The sequence below is a fragment of the Leuciscus leuciscus genome (assembly GCF_965113295.1).
Source record: "Leuciscus leuciscus genome assembly, chromosome: 19".
Taxonomy (NCBI): Eukaryota; Metazoa; Chordata; class Actinopteri; order Cypriniformes; family Leuciscidae; genus Leuciscus; species Leuciscus leuciscus.
The window spans coordinates 6354149-6373614 of NC_138743.1; the positions used below are offsets into that span (position 1 = coordinate 6354149).

The following is a 19466-nucleotide window of genomic DNA, read 5'->3' on the forward strand; positions in this document are numbered from 1 at the left end:
GCTCTGGAGAAAACCGTGATGTCCTCGTCCAGCTCAGTTCAGTTCTCATATAATGGTGTCAAAGCAGGCAGATCAATATTATTGTTGCATATTAAATTAAATCTTAGGAGGCAGAAAACCTTGGGAGAAACCAGGCTCAGTCGGGGGCCAATACACCAACGTAGAAACCTAATTAAAGCTAAAATAAATAAATAAAATAAAATAACTAGTTAATATTTTTTTTTTCGTGTCTTAATGGTGATAATGTAAAAATACTATTTTTTTGAAGTAGTCTACATTATAGTATCATGTAAAATAAATACCATTGTATATGAATGGTATTACCATTCATTCTATACTATTACTATACCATGGTGCCACCACAGTACTTTTCGTAGTGGATTATTCTTGTTGTAACAAATGTAACCAAATATTCTGTAAAGGTTTAAGAATTGGTAACTAAACAAAAAAACTAATTTTAACAGTGGTCCTGTGACCCCATGCAGTTCAATGTGAAATGCCTCATTATGTTTCAAAACCCTGAATGCTTTATTGAAAATATGCATACATAACATTTCCTACACAACAATACAAAACAGTACAATCACTTTTGAAATAACACATTTAATGCAAATGGGATGCCCTTCGGACAGGAGCAGTTATCATGACGAAAACCTCTCGCACATCTGATTCACAGTCAAACATGAGAGCAACACACCTGCAGTTAGCTGGAAAAAAGAGACCCTCTTGCATATGGTTAGTAGAGTAACAATACTACCCCCATCATCATCATCAAATGCATTAATAGTATGTCTACTGCTGTAATGAGCAGGCTTGTTTTTAGTTCTTTAAAACAATGAGGAATAGCCAAAGAAAGTAACAAACTGCTCTCAGATCAGCTAAATCAACAGCAAAGACGTGTCACAGTGCACAAGCATCAGCCTGGTCCAAGCAGCAACCAATTATTGTTGAGATTTTATTAGATGTTTATTTGCTAATGGCACAAAATGGTCCTCAAGTAAACAGGCAAAAGTTTTCAATGAAAACCAAAACAGGCAGATGTTGCTGAGCAATGCGAAGATTTCACTGAAGCCATTCTATATCAAAATCCATTTTTACAAATCTTTAATAACTAAAATAGTCATTGGAACAATAGAATTGATCGTGAATTGCTCTCAAACAATTGCTTTTATAACGAATTTCATGTAGCGCTTTAGCGCCCAGCTGTTAAGATTCATAAAGTTGGCGAGGGTAAACCCTTAAAAATGTTTAATAAAGTGTTTGATCCAAGTTTAGAAAAGATTGTGAAATAATCTGGACATCCATTTAAACTTCCACCTGCGAGGCAAAGGCCGGGGCGTTTAGCACCATCTTATGACTGCGAAAAGCATATGTGGATGTTAATAAAATTATGGTTAATGTAATAATATACATGTTTAAAAAAAAGAAAAAAAAGAATGCTAACAATGCTTAAATAAAATATTTAAAAAAAGAGGAGACAAATGATCTGGTTATAGTTTAATATAATGATACAGAGATAAAGTCAACCAAAAAAAAAGAAATAAAAAAAAAAGAAATATTGTAAACCAAAAAAGTAACAAAAACTTCCATAAAAACAGGCAGAAAAGCATTTCTTTTCAAACATTTAATATCAGTCCATAGCAAATATTTATTTCTCTCCAAAAAGGGGGACTCAAATGCTCGATATTTGGTGTAAACAGCTCAGATCAGGGAATTTAATTGAACTAACGTACAGGCAGAGATGAAATGGTTGTGGATATGTAGTGCGGTCGGAGACGGTTTATTTTAATGCTGGTATGGCTGCTGCAAGAAACATTATATCTGGGGTCTCAGCTCAAATGTTGCTGCATAGGTCATTTAAACGCCACAAACTCCTCATCAGGAGCCCAATATCTGATTGACAGTTTGAGTGTCACAGTATCTTTTCTGTTTAAAGCTGTCGGCACGTTTTCACACACGCTCTGAACGTGCATTTCGCTCTCAGAGTCACGTTTCCGATCAATTTTTCTAACTAATATGACAAAGTCTCTCTCCTGAACGCCACCTCTAAGGTAAGTGGTGAAAACAAGGAACTTTGCTAATAGGTTTCTTAAAAAAAAAAAAAAAAAGGAAGGAAGATACAAAATGGTTCTCAAGTTTTTGTTCCACAGATGAAGGTCTCTGGGGCTTCGGTCAGATTCTGTTAAAATGATTAATACAGCTAAACAGGGGACACACTCACGCTGGTGTGAAAACAGTGCCACATGCGAACGTACACCAACTTCAGGCACATTTGAACACACACACACACACACACACACACGGCTGTGCTACAGGAGGGAGGCCGAAGCAGAATTTGAGTCCAACACTCAAACTCTCAGAGATCAGAACGTGACCTCTGACCCCTGCTGATGCGTGACGTGGGCCCGGTGGAAACAAATGCTTTTGTGTTCTTAAAGATAAAAAAAACAAAAACAAAAAAAACCAGAAAAACTACAGCACTCCATCATCAACACTAAAAGCCCAAGCTGATCAACTGCTAAAGGAACAAAAGAGAATTGCTAGGACTAGGATTTCGTTTTAAAAAAAGTGTTGTGTCCTTTGCCGCCGGAGAATTGAGAGCGAGAGGAAAAACATTGAGTGTGAGTTTAAACACCCGGCCGAACCCTGGTCACCCACCCCGGCGCTCGAGCCTGATGGGCGGCATCTTGTCTTCAGGCCTAATGTAAGGGTTATAATGTGGGAACACGATGGGAAAGAGATCAGATCCGTGGTTATCTCCGCTGCCTCCGGACTCCTGAAAGCGATGACTCTGGATCTCTTTCGCGTTTGCACTCTTGTGTGTGTCGTTGTGGAGGAGGGCAATGCTGTAATCGTGTTTTTCTCTTGTTGGACTTCGCATATTTCTCGTAATAAGAAGCCGTCTGTTCCAGGGCTGCCATCAACTGTCCATACTGTTGCAACTCTCTGGGAAAATGAGAGAGATTGACATGTGATTGCAACACTTTTACTCAGCAAGGATGCGTTAAATTGATCATGTGACAGTCATTTATGATATCACAAAAGATTTTGGTTTCAAATGAATGCTGTTCTTTTGAACTTTCGATTCATCAGAGAAAAAAAATGCATTTTCAACAAAAATATTAAGCAGCACAACTGAATTAGACATCTATAATAATAATAATAATAATAATAAATGTTTCTTAAGTAGCAAATCGTCATATTAGAATGATTTCTGAAGGATCAGTAATAATGCTGAAAATTCAGCTTTGCATTACATGAATAAATTACATCTTAAAATATATTCAAAGAGATCCACTCAACAGGATTGAATAATTACATCAATAAAAATAAATAAATAATTAAAATAATAATAATAAATATATATAAATAATTATATATATATATATATATATATGAAGAGTTCAGATGCAAAAGCCTCTAAATGCCATCTGAAATTTTCTTATAGAATGATCATTTTTATCAAGCTCGTATATTTAAATTCAATCATTTCACTTAAATGGCAATGAAGATTACCTATTAATTGTCATTTAAGTGAAATTACTGAACTTAAATATACAAGCTTGATAAAAATGATCATTCTATAAGAAAATTTCAGATGGCATTTAGAGGCTTTTGCATCTGAACTCTTCATATATAGATAGATAGATAGAGAGAGAGAGAGAGAGAGAGAGAGAGAAAGAAAAAAGTCATTTTAAATTATAATAATATTATTTCACAATATTACCAGTTTTACTGTATTTTTTGACCAAATAAATGCAGCCTTGGTGAATATATAAAATACTTTTTTTCAAAAAAATAATAAAAAAATTGAATGGTAGTGCATATAACAGTTTACAACTTAAACATAATTACTTAAATTATTTCATAATTATTTTATATTTAGTCCAGACCGGTTTTTAAAGTTAACAGACTGTACTAACAAAATTCTTGTTAAATTATGATTAACGGAAGTACTATTCATTGGTAAAAAAGCTTCAGTCACAACAATAATGGTTAAGAACCTGTTTGACTGACAGCATAATGGCTTTTGTAAGTCCCAGTCTTTAGAACAGCATTAGAAATACTGCTATAGTGACAAAACACTGTTTCTGTCCCTGTTCCAGAAAAGTTAGCTCATGCATTCATGACTCAGTCACTCGCAATGCACGTCCGGCAGCCTCAAATGAGATTACGTAGTAACAAAGTAGTAAAAAAAGGCCTTTAACAATGCTTAAAGTCAACATAAAAAAAGATACAAATCTACAAAATGTCATCATATATGTTGAGCATGTGAACGCAATGGCCAATCAGAGGCGTTTAAGAATCCATTCAACGGCACTCCAAATGCTAGAGGGAAATGCTGGTATCATCACATTTTTAAAATGTCAGTACCGTACCGAAGTCGGTACTTCTGACAACACTAATGATTGCTGCAATAAAATGTAAATGTTTTCAAAAACTATTTGAGAATTTTCTGAAAAATAACTTTTGATAATATAATATTGTTACATTTTTTTATAATTATATAGTAATAATAATACAAATAAAAACATTTTAACAAATAACATTTTTTACTGGATTGTGAAAAGTTGAAACGGGAAAAATACAAAAATTAATGACAATATTTTTTTTTATAACATGCTGAAACCAGGAATGTGTCCCACAGTCAATCCTATTTATTTAAGAATGTTATTGAAACTTACATTTAATTAGATTATTGCTAGCCTGGCTAACGTCAGACCTCGTCTCATTGAGACGTGGTCTGGGAACCACATGTTCATTTTCTCGTATTTGAGGCGTGGTTTACGAATGCCCAGAGCCGTTTATTGGGCGCTACGAATGTCTATCAAATGCGCCTGTACGTAGCTCATAGCCAATCGTTTCAATTATACCAGATGACGTATGTAGAGCGACAGAAATTCGACGAACTAGCGTTCTAAACTACTTAGAACACTATCTAAGGCTGCATCGAAAGATAACTTCGCGTCTGATGCCATGTTGGATCCATAGATATAAACAAACTGCATCGGTGTGTCGCATAGACGTCGTCATCGTCTTGCTGCTCCCTCCCCGTTCTGTGATTGGTTCCCTCGCTGAGGCGAAAATCTAGTCTATGGAATCCAGGCTGCCTAGCAGCGTGAATAAAATCGCGCTGCGCACAAGGCAGCATGGGGAAACCCAGGCTAGATTATTGCTGTCTTTATTGTCAAGTATTATTGAGAGTGATAGTATTTTATGCTTGTGCATCAACTAGGCTGAAACCTAAAGGTCACAGAGTGAACGAATCTGAAGACTCGAAGCCCTAACTAGCAGTGTAATTACACTTGCTGTATATTCTGCGACTGGATAGTATGTCTGTACCATTGAGGCCGTCCAGCTCTTGTGCGTCCAGGAAGGGTGCGGGTCCCCAGATTCGGACTGTGCCGTCATCAGAAGCGCTGGCCATAAGACTGGGAATACACGGGTTCCAGCTGACACAGTTCACCGTGCGTGTGTGTCCCGTCAACTCCACGATCGGCAGCTCACTGCGCTTGTGCCAAATATATACCTTATGATCTGAGAGACAGAGCGAGATTGAGTGACACTCATTAAAAATACACCCCGAGCAAAGAAGCTGAGGAATAAACTCTGTTACCTTCACTGCCGCTAGCGATGAAGTCCTCGTTGTGTCCACCGAAGCAGGAGTGAATGGTGTAGAAACCCTGTGTCACACCCTGAAACTTCCTGACCAACACACGGTCCTGTAGGTCCCAGAGATGAACGCCCTGAGACAAACACACACAAGGTTTGGTTAGGACACATTCTTATAAACACTGAACATTAGTAAAACATCACAATATGAAGATATGAAAAAAATAAAGATAACATTACTGCAATACAATTTAAAGCAATATTCTCAAATAATTTGAAAATTACTTAGAGAAACTATAATTTAAAAATAACTACTATAAAAAAAACTGTCATTAAATTATTTTAAGAATTATTAATAATATTTAAGAATTATTAAATTATAAAGAAAATAAGGATAACATTGCTGCAATAAAATCAAATATTTTCGTTGAAAAGAAAATGAATTAACAAAAAAAATCTAAAAATAATTTGAATAAATGATCAATAATTTATCATTAAAAAAATAATAATTTTAAAGCTAAAAAGCATACAAATTCATTTAAAGGTAGTAAACATAAGCAAGTATTGCAGCAAAAAAATTATATCTTCAAAATGAATGAAAATCAACTTGAAAATGAATGAATAAAAATACTCATAAAAATACTTTTGATTATTATAATATTTTATAATAATTATTAATGAACTACTATTCTTTTATTGTTAAAAACATACATTTAAAAACAAAGTAAATGAATTAACCTAAGTTCTAGACCCATATGCTTACCTGAGTTGCAACATTTAACAAAGCTAATCTTCCATTCTTTGAAACAGTGAAAGACATTATAGGATGATCCTCCTGAACTCTAGAGGAGAAACAAAGAGAAGTGAAAGGTCAGACACAGTTTCCAAAACTCAGAACCATCTGAAAAATGAACAGCTGCTTACATGTTTCTGTCTGTTAGGTCCTCGAAACTGTATCCCCGGATCCGCTGGTGTGTGTCAGAGGCGAGAACAGTCCGGCCGTCGTTCATACACCAGAGGCACTGCACACGCACGCCTTCCCATGACTCCAACAGGTTACCATCAAGATCCTGTCCAAGCACAACCAACAAATCAACAAGTCAAGTCACCTTTACTTATGTAGTGCTTAATACAAAGCTGCTAAAATAGTTTTAAAGGGGTGGTTGATTATGATTTCACTTTTCTACCTTTAGTTAGTGTGTAATGTTGCAGTTTGAGCATAAACAACATCTGCAAAGTTACAACGCTCAAAGTTCAAGGCGAAGTAAGATATTTTATTTTATAGAAATCGCTTTTTAAGGACTACAACAAACGGCTGGTATGGACTACAATAAGCTTCATCACGGGATAGTGACATCACTAACCCTAAAATTTACATAAACCCGCCGCCGGGAACGCGATTTATATATTATCATGACTGAATATGCTAATCAATGACTAGAAGATAGTTAACTACATATCAGCTACATAAATTCATTCAATTTTCAGTGCATGTGTGTATGGGGTAATCTAAACTGCTTAGAATGAGCTCTTGTAGCTCCGCCCCCTGTGCCGGGAGCAGCAGCTCATTTGCATTTAAAGGGACAGACACAAAAACAGCGCGTTTTTGCTCACTCTCAAAAAGTGACAATTTTAACATGCTATAAAGAATTATCTGTGGGCTATTTTGAGCTAAAACTTCACACACACACACACTATGGGGACATCAGAGACTTATTTTACATCTTGTGAAAAGGGCATTATAGGACCCCTTTAAAGCAGCTTCACAGTAATAAACAGGAAAATAACAATCAGTAATGCAAAGTGTGAGACAAAATTCTAATTCTGCTGTAAAGAAGCTCTAAAAAGACAATAGTGTCATTATTCAGCTCAAGTCAGTTCAGTTCAATAACTGTAAAGTCCATCATTACTAAGCTAAAGAGAAGGCTGTCAAATCCTGACAATCAAACCCCTTCAAGTCCATTTTGAACTTACACATTGGTAAAACTGCCCTCTCTGTCCTCCTGTAACGAAGCGCTTGGCGTCGGGGTTCCAGGCAACACTGGTCAGGCTGTCCTCATGAGACTGACTCATCTTTGTCCGCAGTTCTCCTGTCTGACCACCAGGTGGAAGAAGAGAGTCAAACGTCAGAGTTGGGCTAAAATTAAAGTCTTTACGCTGCGTTCAAAATTGAATACTTCCTAACACTACATAGTATTCGAAAAGTTTTTACAGTGAAACATCCCTGGATGACCTACTACTTCCGGTGAGATCCTGAAGTGTGCATATGATGGACACTTTACTATCCCATGAGGCCACAGGAGAGGATTTATGAATAGCGGTGAAGGGACACTACTGATGCTGGAAGGTCACATGATAATGACAACATGGCGGATGTAGTACGTCTGGAATACATTCATACTATATAGAACGCAGCTTCTGTCTACATCTCACACACTCCAGTGGTGAATCAACCAAAATGGGTTTTTAATAGCAAATGCTGATATCTTTGAGTCGGGTGGCCGATGGCCAATTTAAAGATGATTTATTACACAATTTAATTTAAGAATAGTTAATAACACAATCACATGGCTGTATTAAATTTAACACAATATTATGTTCAAAAATCATTAAAAATACATACATTATTAATAAATAATAATATAATAATTTTTTATATTTATTATTCTATTGTAAAACATCTCATTTTAATTCCAAAGATATTAAATAAATCACTGCTACAATAACATTTTACAGTATTTTCACAAATAATTGAGAAGTAAATTAATGAATTTGAAAAATATGAAATAATTTTAATAATTATCAATATTCAATTTTCTTATTTAATTATAAAACAAAAAATGTGGTAAATATAAGGTTAATATTGCTAAAATCAAATAGTACTTTCATATTAAAAATCAAAAAAGAACTCCAAGGCACTCTCAATTGAAAAAATTAAAAAGCCTTTATTAATAAAGGCTTTTTAATTTTTTCAATTGAGAGTGCCTTGGAGTTCTTTTTTGATTTTTGGTATTTGGTTTCCCATCCAAAGAGCACCTCTACCTTAACCAAACTTTGGAGTCCAGGAAGCGCTCCTCTACCCCTCTTTTTTTCATTGAATAGTACTTTCATATGAATTAGATTTGTTTTAAATGATTGAATTTTAAAGAATTACAAATCAGAAAAGTATGAATAGTTTTAAATTACTATAATACATAATGATCATTATATTTCATTTTATATTTTCATAATTATTATTAATAAACTACAGCTAAAAAAAACCCCACATCTTTTTTGATTTTGGATATTGTAGTAATGACATAACATGTATTACACACCTAATCAATGCTTTTTCTATGTATTTTATCATTTTCAAGTAGCCAGAGAATGATGGAAAGTGCCATATAAACCTTTAGCCTCAAATGTGGCTGAATGATCCTATCATGCTTTATAACAATTCTACATCAGTAAACAAAACGATCACAAACAAAATAATAATCCACATCCAGTAAAATTCATAATACAATCAATTAATAAAATAAAAATATGGAGCCAAAAGAAAATATTGGGTTTTCGTGTGCATTTATCATCTTGTAAATGCAACAGTGACTTGATGATAGCATTAGATCAGCCCAGATTTAGAAAATCTCTTGCTAAAATGCATATTCTGGCAAATCAAAATCCAATAAGATGTGCACTGCGTTTACCTGAACGTTCCACAGCCAGAGCTCAGAGCAGTCGTCTGGACCGCAGGCGATCAGGTAAACGTCATCAGGACTCCAGGCAAGATACGACACACCGTACGCGTGACCCTCCAGAGTCCGTAAGAGCTTCAGCTGATGCGAGTCCTGTGTGTGAGAGTGGATATTTATACCACACCATCCCACCTCAAACAGAGCTATTCAAGATGTCAACTCTCACTGAAAAAGTTTGACTCCCGAGATGCTCAAATGTTTCGTTGCATGTCCACGTGAAAGACGTCCTCACTCACCGGCTCCACCTGCCAGATGATCACGGTTGTGTCCTTCGAGCCGGTGGCGAGTTTAGTGCCGTCGTTGGAGAACTTGCAGAACCAGACTTCATTGCAATGCTCTGTGAGGATCTGCTGTGTGTAACAGGGAAACTGTTTCCTGCAAACACAAACACGGAGATGTTGAAATCGTTGCGAGCGGAGGAGGGTGTGTGTGTGTGTGTTGCGTTCGAATGTGTAGACGCAGCACACCTGGTGCAGACGTGATCCAGCAGTAAGGACACAGAGTCCAGACTGGAGTCCAGTTTGGTGTTGTGATAAAGGCAGCGATCTCTCTGCATCTCCACAGCCTGTCTGAGCAGCGTCTGCAGCCGCCGAGGAGGCAACATCACAGAGGGGGGCAGGTACGCTAAACGATACACACAAACACATGAGTAGAATTAAGATAGATTATGAAGTTAATAGAAAACAGTGAAATATAGTGGGTTGTGCTTGTTTACTAGGCTATACGCTGAAGACAACTATACCCTCAAATATGAGCTAAATCTGACAAAATTTCCATTTTGTGATGTGCTTAAAAGCAAAGATTTAATTTTTATTTCATTCTAAAAGTTCAAAATCATAAAAAAATTCTTAATTCTTATAAGATTTATATTTATTACACACAGAAATAATAGAAGTCTTATAAAAAATTAAAAAACAATAATATATATATAATTAATATAAAATAAATAATATAAAAACTTTTTTTGCTATCACTTAAAGCAGTGATTCTCCAGGTGGGCCGTGAGATAACTTAAAATTATTCAAATATATTAATATAATTCATTAATTTGATTATTAATACATTAAATAAATTAAAATGAAAATAGCACCAGCTCTCTCGTACGTATACTGTGAGTGTCTCGGATTTGGAGCAGCCCAAGCTGTTTCTTATTGCGTTCTGTGAAATGCACTAACGGCGGCTCAAAAGAACCAACCGCTTCATGAACATGGGATACGCAAACGACATCTCTCAACTGGATAAAGAAAACCTGTGTCGCTAATATAGTGTTGATGGATGACGATGGTCATGAAGGTAAAAGATGATTACAGTGACGTATAGGAGTCGTACATTAGGCATTGGCGAGTCCGTTATTATTGATGCGCAAACACACCGTGTATGTGCGCCCTCGGCTCACTGTCTGATCGCTATAACATCGTATTTCTGAGTTAAATATATTAGCGTAGTTGTCAAAATTAATGTACTGTGAGTGTTTTATAATGGATGCTCACCAAAGAAGTGCGTTTCGGAGAAGTTTGTGAGGGTCAGTGGTGTTTAAGTACACATCGGCATCAGACCAAACATCTAAACATAAACATGATTGCTTGATCTGACAGAGGAACTGTTCACTGATGACATCGACCCGCCTTCAGATCGCTGAGTTTCCACACATTCAGAATGTTTTTATTTTTTCAATTGTATTTTGGTGTGTTTAATAATTCTGAATGAATCCGTATAGTAGCTACAAGCAGTCATTTGGCATCTCCCCGTGGTCTTGTTTGCATTTACATTTATTCATTTAGCTGACGCTTTTATCCAAAGCGACTTACAATTGCTATATATGTCAGAGGTCGCACGCCTCTGGAGCAACTAGGGGTTAAGTGTCTTGCTCAGGGACACATTGGTGTCTCACAGTGGATTCGAACCCGGGTCTCTCACACCAAAGGCATGTGTCTTATCCATTGCGCCACCACCATGTTTGGGATGGCAGGTTGACTTGTGCTTGTTACTGTATAACTGAGCAAAGTACTAAGTTGTAAAAAATGTCTGCATTGACATTTTTGCAAAATAGAACACTGGAGTTGAAAAGTAATATCACTAGAATAAAAAAATTTTTTATAAAAAAGGTTGAGGGTGTACTTTTGGGAAATACTATATTTTAATGTTAGGTAGTTGCATGTTACAAGGACTTTAGTAATAACAGTAAATTATGCATAATTACAAGCAACTAATCCTAAAACCAAACCCTAATCTTAACCAAATAGTATATACATGTAGTTAATTACTATTACTCAGTACTTGTTTGTGTACTTAAACTGTAACAACGTCATGTTAAAATAAAGTGTAACCCAATATTGCTAGATGATGCTAAATATTGGCCAATAATGACAGATAAAAATAAAATAATATATTGGCTAATAACCAAAATTGGTTTGATTTATTGTGCATTCCTAATCAAATCAATAGCTGGCTTTTCACAATTGAAATAGTTAGTCTGGGTCAATGTAAACCCGGCTTAAATGGAATCCTGGGTTATCTTGGTTCACATTTCTGATTGCATATTTGTGGTGTCAGTGTCACTGATTGGAGTATTGCACGCTCCAGTATTGCACATCCTCATATTATATATTGTGAACAAATTTTTTTGGACTATAAAGTTAAGAATAAAATGGTCTCTGCTTCACTCCAATTGTCACGTTTTCTGTCACCATTTGACATTTTTCTCCTCAAAAGCTGAAACAATTGTTTATTCAGCACGCAGTTTTTCCGTGACTGTCCAAAGCATGTGAATATGAGGCACGCATTTGCTTGTCTGCAGCTAAGAATCTGCCATAACATTCCATATCGCTTAAAAGCAGGGTTTTAAAATGATGTTAACCCGGGGTTAGGCGCAGTGTGAAAAGCCCTCAGGAGACTATGGTATGTCCTCACATATAGATCTCTGTAAATGTGTGTGTTTGTACACTCACCCTGGAGCTTGTCCAGTAATCTACAACGTGATCCAGCGCCTTTTCCCTCCCATTCCGCCTTTGCCTTCAGATCCTCAGCATGGCTGCACATCAGATACCTTAAAAACACACAGCAAATCAGAGAGAGCCATCGACACAGATCACAGTGATTTTCATAGTACAAGATCTATAAAGAGCTCAATAGTAATACATTTGAGCAATTAGGGCTAAAGGAATTTCCCTTGCAATGATTTTGAGTGGCTAATTGTCACATTTTTTAAATTATTTATTTTTGCTATATAAATAAGTGTTACAATGTGGTGAACAGGCACGAAGATGGGGATTCAAAAACAAAACAGGCTTTATTAATAAATGAATGAACACGCAGGAGAATAATGCAAACAACGCATAAACGAGAACTGAAACAGGGCTATATAAACAGGTGTAGGAAAGTAAACTAGACATATGTGAAACTAATATGTAACTACATAAACAAATAAGGACATAATCAGTAACCAATGAAACCGAAACTAAACAGAGCGGGGAAACAGGAACTAAAGGAAACAGAACATAATGTCAAAATATTGGTCCACATAACAGAACATAAACCTGACAATAAGCTTGTTGTACTATTGTTTGTATAGTGTACAGTTATTTCCAATCCTCATATCTGACTAGACAAGAGGCCGAGACTGTTGATATTTCCCAATAGTATCCAGTATCAGACCAGTGCTGACGACATTCATGGGAAATACCCTTAAATGTTGACAGGATGCTCCAGCAAATATTTCACTTTTCTATTCGGACATGGCAAACCTTTTTTTTTTTTCATGAATATATGACTTGCCCTGAAGAAGTACAGACACAGGTAATTGCACGTGCTCATTCTCTCTCTCTCTGTTTAGACTTGTTTAGTGCAAATCAACAGAGCCTCTGTACAAATCACAATTGTACACAGAATCTTAAGAACAAAAGAGCCAGTTGGCGGAAAAGATGTGTTATCATTATTAACGTTCATTACACACGCATGAAGTGTAAAACAAGAACGGCATAGCCTTATGGAAAAAAACAAGAAAACACGTGAACATCGTGGTTGTGGCGATTACTTGCATTCCTCTGTGGTTGGCTTGTACGTATCATGGTATTACAATATTGTGGTTACCGCGACAACCATATTAGCAATAACAAATAAACCCTTTAAGACAGAGAAATTGTTTATTATTAACAATGGCAGGTATGTTAATGTGTCATGTTTAGTACCCGCTGAGCACGTGGATTCGATCAGTGTTGTATTTGAGTGGAGTCAACTCTCCTCTCAACACTTGCAGAGCTTCCAGAACTTTTCCATCCTCCAAATACTCCAGATACTTCTGCTGTAATAGCAGAAACTTCATCCGCTAGAACGAAAGAGAGAAAGACTCACTTCAGTGACCCAATCATTTATCATACACATGGCAGAATAGTCCACTTTACATTCAAACAACAGTCAGAACTAATATGGAGACACAACAAAAGACATGGTTATAACTAAAATGGCACAAATAAACCTGAGGCCCCTTTGAAGGACACAGACATTGTGAATGCAAAGACAACTAGATTTCTAGGTTCAACAATCTCAAATCTGTGCAGCAAGAAACCAGAAATGACTAGGGACCGGTTGCATCAGTTACAACTTAGCTTAGTAACTATAAACTAATAAATATTTACAGAACAGGAGACTCACTGAACTGCATCAATAAGCTCATGTTTTACCTGACAAACAACAATCCTTCAGACATAGAAGATGAAGTTGACATTTACACTCATTTACATGTTAAGAGAAAGAACATTATGAATAATTAACTTGTTAGCGGCTCTTCAAAACCAAGCCGAACTAAACTCTGTGTGGCAAACAAAATCAATCATAATAAATAAATCTAATTTCTTATGTTTGTTTGTATCAGTATTTATTGATATACTGATATTCTGAATGCTATTTACATAAAATACTTGTGTTATTTCATGATTATTCATCGCATTTCAGTTGAAATGTATTTTTGCCATAAGCTACTTGAGGTAAAATAAGCTAGAATAAACTTTAACAGGATAAACTGAAATTCACTGTTTCAACAACTTCTGCTCACAAATTTGAAGGCTGCTACTGGATCACTGAATGTAAACATCATATTATGCAACTATGCATTACTTTACAAAGAGCTTCTGACCTACTAGCTACGTTCCGCCTCAAGAACATATGGTGCAACCAAACTTAATACAGAGTTACAAACTAGCCAGAACTTACTAAGCCTTTAGTGTGGGCTTGACGTTCCAATTTAAGAAAGAACATATGACAACCCTATCCAGAATGATTTCTACAACACTTGTTCCAGATGAAGCTTCGGAAGCTTTCAGCATTAAGAGTGCATGTGGCCGAGTCTGGTGGTCTTACCACAATAGCGTTGGGTGAATGCATCAATGCTTTTAGCTCATTGAGGTCGTTTTCAGCCTGTGTCACAGAAAGAAACAGAAGCATCAGTTCAGCATTTTGTGGAAAAATACCATCAACCATAGTACAGTCACACCACATAGATTTTACTTTAAAACCTTCAAGCTTAGTGACAAAATAAGTCAAGTGAACTTAAAATTCAAAATGGTTTGAATGTATCCGGAAACTTTATTCATACTTCAGTTCTCTGAATTTGCACTACTGTAGTGCATTTTAAAGAAAGATTCAAAATCAAACTTTAAACAAAAACTGATCAAAATGTGCAAATGATTTTTTTTTTTTTAAGAGCAGCATTTTCTGCACAAATTCCATTTATAAGATGAAAAGAAGCATTATGTGTTTGTAAAGTTGCCTGTATAAATAGAAAGGAAACTAGTAAAGAATTAGATGGAAAAATAGGATTCATCTTTTCCACTGTTAGTTCAGAAGACAAACAAAAGAAATCCCCAAATCCACAGAAGTGACTGACACAGTTCCTCAAGCCAGAAGCACAATTTCTACATAGTTTGTTTTATCCCACCACAAACTCTCAAAAAGTCAGCATGATTATTGTTTCTGCCTGATATCTTAGAAAATCTCGGTTTCAATGGTCCAAACCGACATCCAAACTTTCCTAAAATTAGGTGAGAAATGATCAAATAAACCTGCTCCTCCTTCCTCTACAAAATACAGCATTTCTGGATTGTTTTTATTTTTAAACTACACTGCAGACAAATATATGAATCCACTTTTCAAACGACCCCAGACTTGTCTTTCAGTTTGGTCATGAGGTGTAAAGGAAAGGGAAAGACCTGCAATCATGTACTCATACCTGTGGTTAGAGAAAGAATGGCTGAATTCACCATGGAGCCAAAACCAAAACTCTCTATGCATGCAAAAACCACATAAATCAGAAAGAATTATCCGGTCTCTTTTGAAGGACCGCCAAAACCAAAACTCTCTATGCATGCAAAAACCACATAAATCAGAAAGAATTAAGGTCTCTTTTGAAGGACCTTTCACAGCTCCCTCATGTACATATTTACATGACCTTTGACCGGACGTTCACCGGTCAGCATGTCAGACCTTAATAAACATGACGCATTCTACGCCAATAATGTGAATTTTCCAAGTGAAACAAGATATTTAATGAGGAAAAAGGAGTCACTTTATCCATTGGGAACTGACTGGATTGGTTGTTTTTTGTTTTTTAATTTAGCACCACAGCTACCATGGATATATTCATGATGAGAGACAAGTAGGGAAAATAGAAAAAGTACAACAAATCAACAACATATAATAAAAAAGTTAATTTAAAATGTAAAGTTTATCTTTGATTAAAAAAAAAAAAAAAAAAAGTTAAACTAAATCTGGCCTCACTTCATTAAACATAAGAATTCAAAAGTGGTTGGAACATTAGCCAAAAGTAAAAGACTAGTTATCAGGGTTTCCCAGACACATTTCCCATTTAATAAAATCCATACTCAAATTTCCAGAATTTTTCATATCATATTTAGCATAAATGGTTCATACAGCATTATTTTTGGTATATAGCACATATTTTTATTTTCTCTGCTTTATAAGCTGCATGTGTTCACCTCTGACACATCAGTTTGATACTGTACATGTGGTTTGATGTTGCACCATCACCACCATCAAAGCACAGTCTGATTTAACACGATCCTCTGCTCCTTTATCAGTGTCTGGTTCGAGTGTCACACACACATTCATTTAGTGAAGTTCAAAAAAGACTCGCTTATGGTAAAGACACGTTTTGCATAATGAAACTGTGCACTCAGTCATGTTCAACAATCACTGAACCTTTGCCATGAAAACACTCCTGTATGATAGATTCATTTTTAGAAAATCTTAATTTTATATTTTAGAAACACAAATATTTTCCATACTGTTATCTTTTTTCCATACTTATCCAGACCAGGAAATTACTCTAAATTCAAATTCCATTCTTTTGCAAACTGCACAGGAACCCTGTATTATTATGAAAGATTAAAAATACAAACATATTATCTTCAACATGCACTGATGCATCATGCAAAATAAAAGCACGGAATGAAATTAAGAATGCATTGAGAAAGTACATGGGGTAAAACTTTGATAACCACGATAACAGTGACTATCTTTCCTGACAACTTTGAATCTAAACCATAAAAATGACATATTTCCCCAGTTTCACAGACAAGGCTTAAGCCTAATCCCAGATTAAATGCATGTTTCATCTGTTTTAACTAGAAGCAACTTGTTCTAGCATATCTTAAAATATATGCTATATATAACCTGCATGTATTCACCTCTAACGCATCAGTTTGATACTGCAAATGTGGCTTTGTTGTGCCATTGGTTTGTCTCAAGGCACATTTATAAAAGCTACTTAAATGTCCTAATTGAACTAAGGCTTAATCTAAGCCCGGTCTATGAAACCAGGCCTAAATATGTCATGTGGAATAAGCTCACCTTGTCCCATTCCCCTTCCATGACGTGGTTCCGAAACTTGGTGGCTGACGGATGCTCCAATCGACAGCCAGATTCCTGCATCAACAAATCCACCGTCTGACTAAAAGAGAGACAGATAACACATCGCTCATTTATTACACCTTTATCAAATACCACAACTAAAGCTTCACTGTTTCTATTTGCCATCTTTGAGGAAAACAAAAGCTAGTTGTTCAAGTACTGTTGCCATTTTAAGTTATAAGGCCAACTATTAAACTTAATGAAGGATGGCAGTGTTAGAGATTTGTGTCTCTAACACTGATTATTATGTATTAACGGTTTCATAAAAGCAATAAGACACAGAGGCCCTGCTACATAATGAGAATAATCATTTCTGAAGGGGTTCTGGATGATTTTGTGTGCGATTACCTGCGGCACTCGGCCACATCACAGTTCATATCAGAACAGCAGCACTCTTACTTCTGTCATGTTGCTTTAATATAATTATTCACTCCTTTTTATTAACATATATTTTTAGGTTAACAAAGACAGAAAACCCAACAGACAAGCTGAAACATGTCGATGCAGTAAATAGGTCGTTACAGGTGAAGGTTTCTAGAACAGAGTGAAAGTGTTTTGAATGCAGGGTCCCACAGAATGACGTCATGCTATGATTACAAAAGAGAGAGAGAGAGTGTGTGTGAGGGGGGATGGGAAGGATGTTTGCAGTTTTCTTGATGTTTTCGGCTCATCTTGTAGTCTAGTTCTTGGATGTGTGTGCTCAAGCACAGTGATCTGGATTGTGATTGTTCAGAATTCATGTTTGAGGTTTGCATCTGAATGGCAGCTGATGGATTTAGCAGATCTTCACTAAAATTAGATTCAGCTTCTTTCTAATGTAAACCAGCTGCTACACACACACACACACACACACACACACACATTCCACAGCCGCCATTAAAACGCAAAAACACACAGAGGATGTCATCCTGATTTGATGTAGCATAAACACGCATATATCATGTATTAACAGAAATATGCTTATCTTAATTAATTCATCTTAACATTTGACACCACTAAAGCAAAAATACGCTTTCGGGCCCCGAGAAATACATGACACACACACAGCTGTCATCTGTGATCGCACCTCTCTTTGTTTGGATCTGTCTGACATCCTGGTTGAATTATAGATATTTATATATTATTTCGTCGGGGTATAAATGTTGTGATTGTCATTAAACACGACATTAAAAGATCGACGTCGCTCGCTTCGTTGATCACATAACGGCTGCGCTCTAGTTGAGTCGCGCGATAGACCTGTCAAACCGGGTTTTACCAGAACCGACTCGGTCCAGTTGTGCTCATTACCGCAACACTTACTTCAGCCCTAACCCGTGCAGATGCTGTCCGATGAGGCGGATCACATCCTCCTCAGACTGAGACAGGCGCTTTTTCTTCTTCAAGGAACCCGAACTCGTCCCGGAGGCCCCCGAAGCCGTGCCCGCGTTGCTCTGGAGGCCGTTGGCATCTCCGTTCTGTGTGCTGGCTGGGTGGTTTTGCTCCTGTCCGGTCCCGTTCGACTGCATGTTAGTGCCGGTTCGGCTGAGGTGGGTCGCTAATGGCAGGCCCGCTGAAGCCCCGGGCTCTCCTACTCCCTCCGCCGCCGAGGCTCGGTGCTTCTTCCGCGGGGGCGGCGACGCTCCGCCGGTGTCCGAGTCGGAGGAGGAGGAAGCGGAGGCCAGAGTTTCCTCACCGAGAGCGGCCGTGGTTAGAAGCCGGTGAAGCCCGGGGGAGGGGAAAGAGGCGTCGGGCTCCCGCGGTCCAGTGCGCGTTTCTTACGAGGGTCGTTCGTGTTGTTGTTGTTTCTCTCCAAACAGCTGCAGATCTAATGGCGTCCAGACGCACTGACGTCACCGGACATTCCCCTGCTGCCTCACTTCCGGACGGCGCTCCAACCAAAAGGGGGCGCGCAGAGAAACTTAGCAGCAGAGACTATTAATTCATCAATAATTATTTATGATAATTTATAGGGAGTTTACAGAGAACAGATGATCAGAACAGCGGGCCTGTTAAAATTCTATAAACCGTTTTTGTTCGATAAATCCTTACAGTCACCATAGTTACCACAGATGTAACAACATCCATTCATTCACAACCAATCCCAATCAACCATCTCTCCAAGATCCATCCAACATCATCCATCCATTTTAATCTTTCTACAGACTACCCAAGTGTGCAGTCTACATAAGACTAAAATCTTCTCAATTTTTCAAATGA

At 36.9% G+C, this 19466-nt stretch overlaps 1 protein-coding gene across 1 annotated transcript; it reads right to left on the reverse strand.

Moving 5' to 3' along the window:
* Window positions 1–504: 504 nt before the first annotated feature.
* wdr26b (WD repeat domain 26b) lies at window positions 505–19118 on the reverse strand. Its single transcript, XM_082146589.1, has 14 exons — window positions 18570–19118; window positions 17211–17310; window positions 14703–14759; window positions 13535–13671; window positions 12296–12393; window positions 9815–9971; window positions 9584–9722; window positions 9300–9440; window positions 7588–7707; window positions 6538–6683; window positions 6377–6455; window positions 5618–5747; window positions 5344–5538; window positions 505–2946 (listed from the first exon to the last, which is right to left on the reverse strand). The coding sequence occupies exons 1-14, from the start codon at window positions 18773–18775 to the stop codon at window positions 2921–2923; spliced, it is 1731 nt and encodes a 576-aa protein (XP_082002715.1). The 5' UTR covers window positions 18776–19118; the 3' UTR covers window positions 505–2920.
* Window positions 19119–19466: the final 348 nt, after the last annotated feature.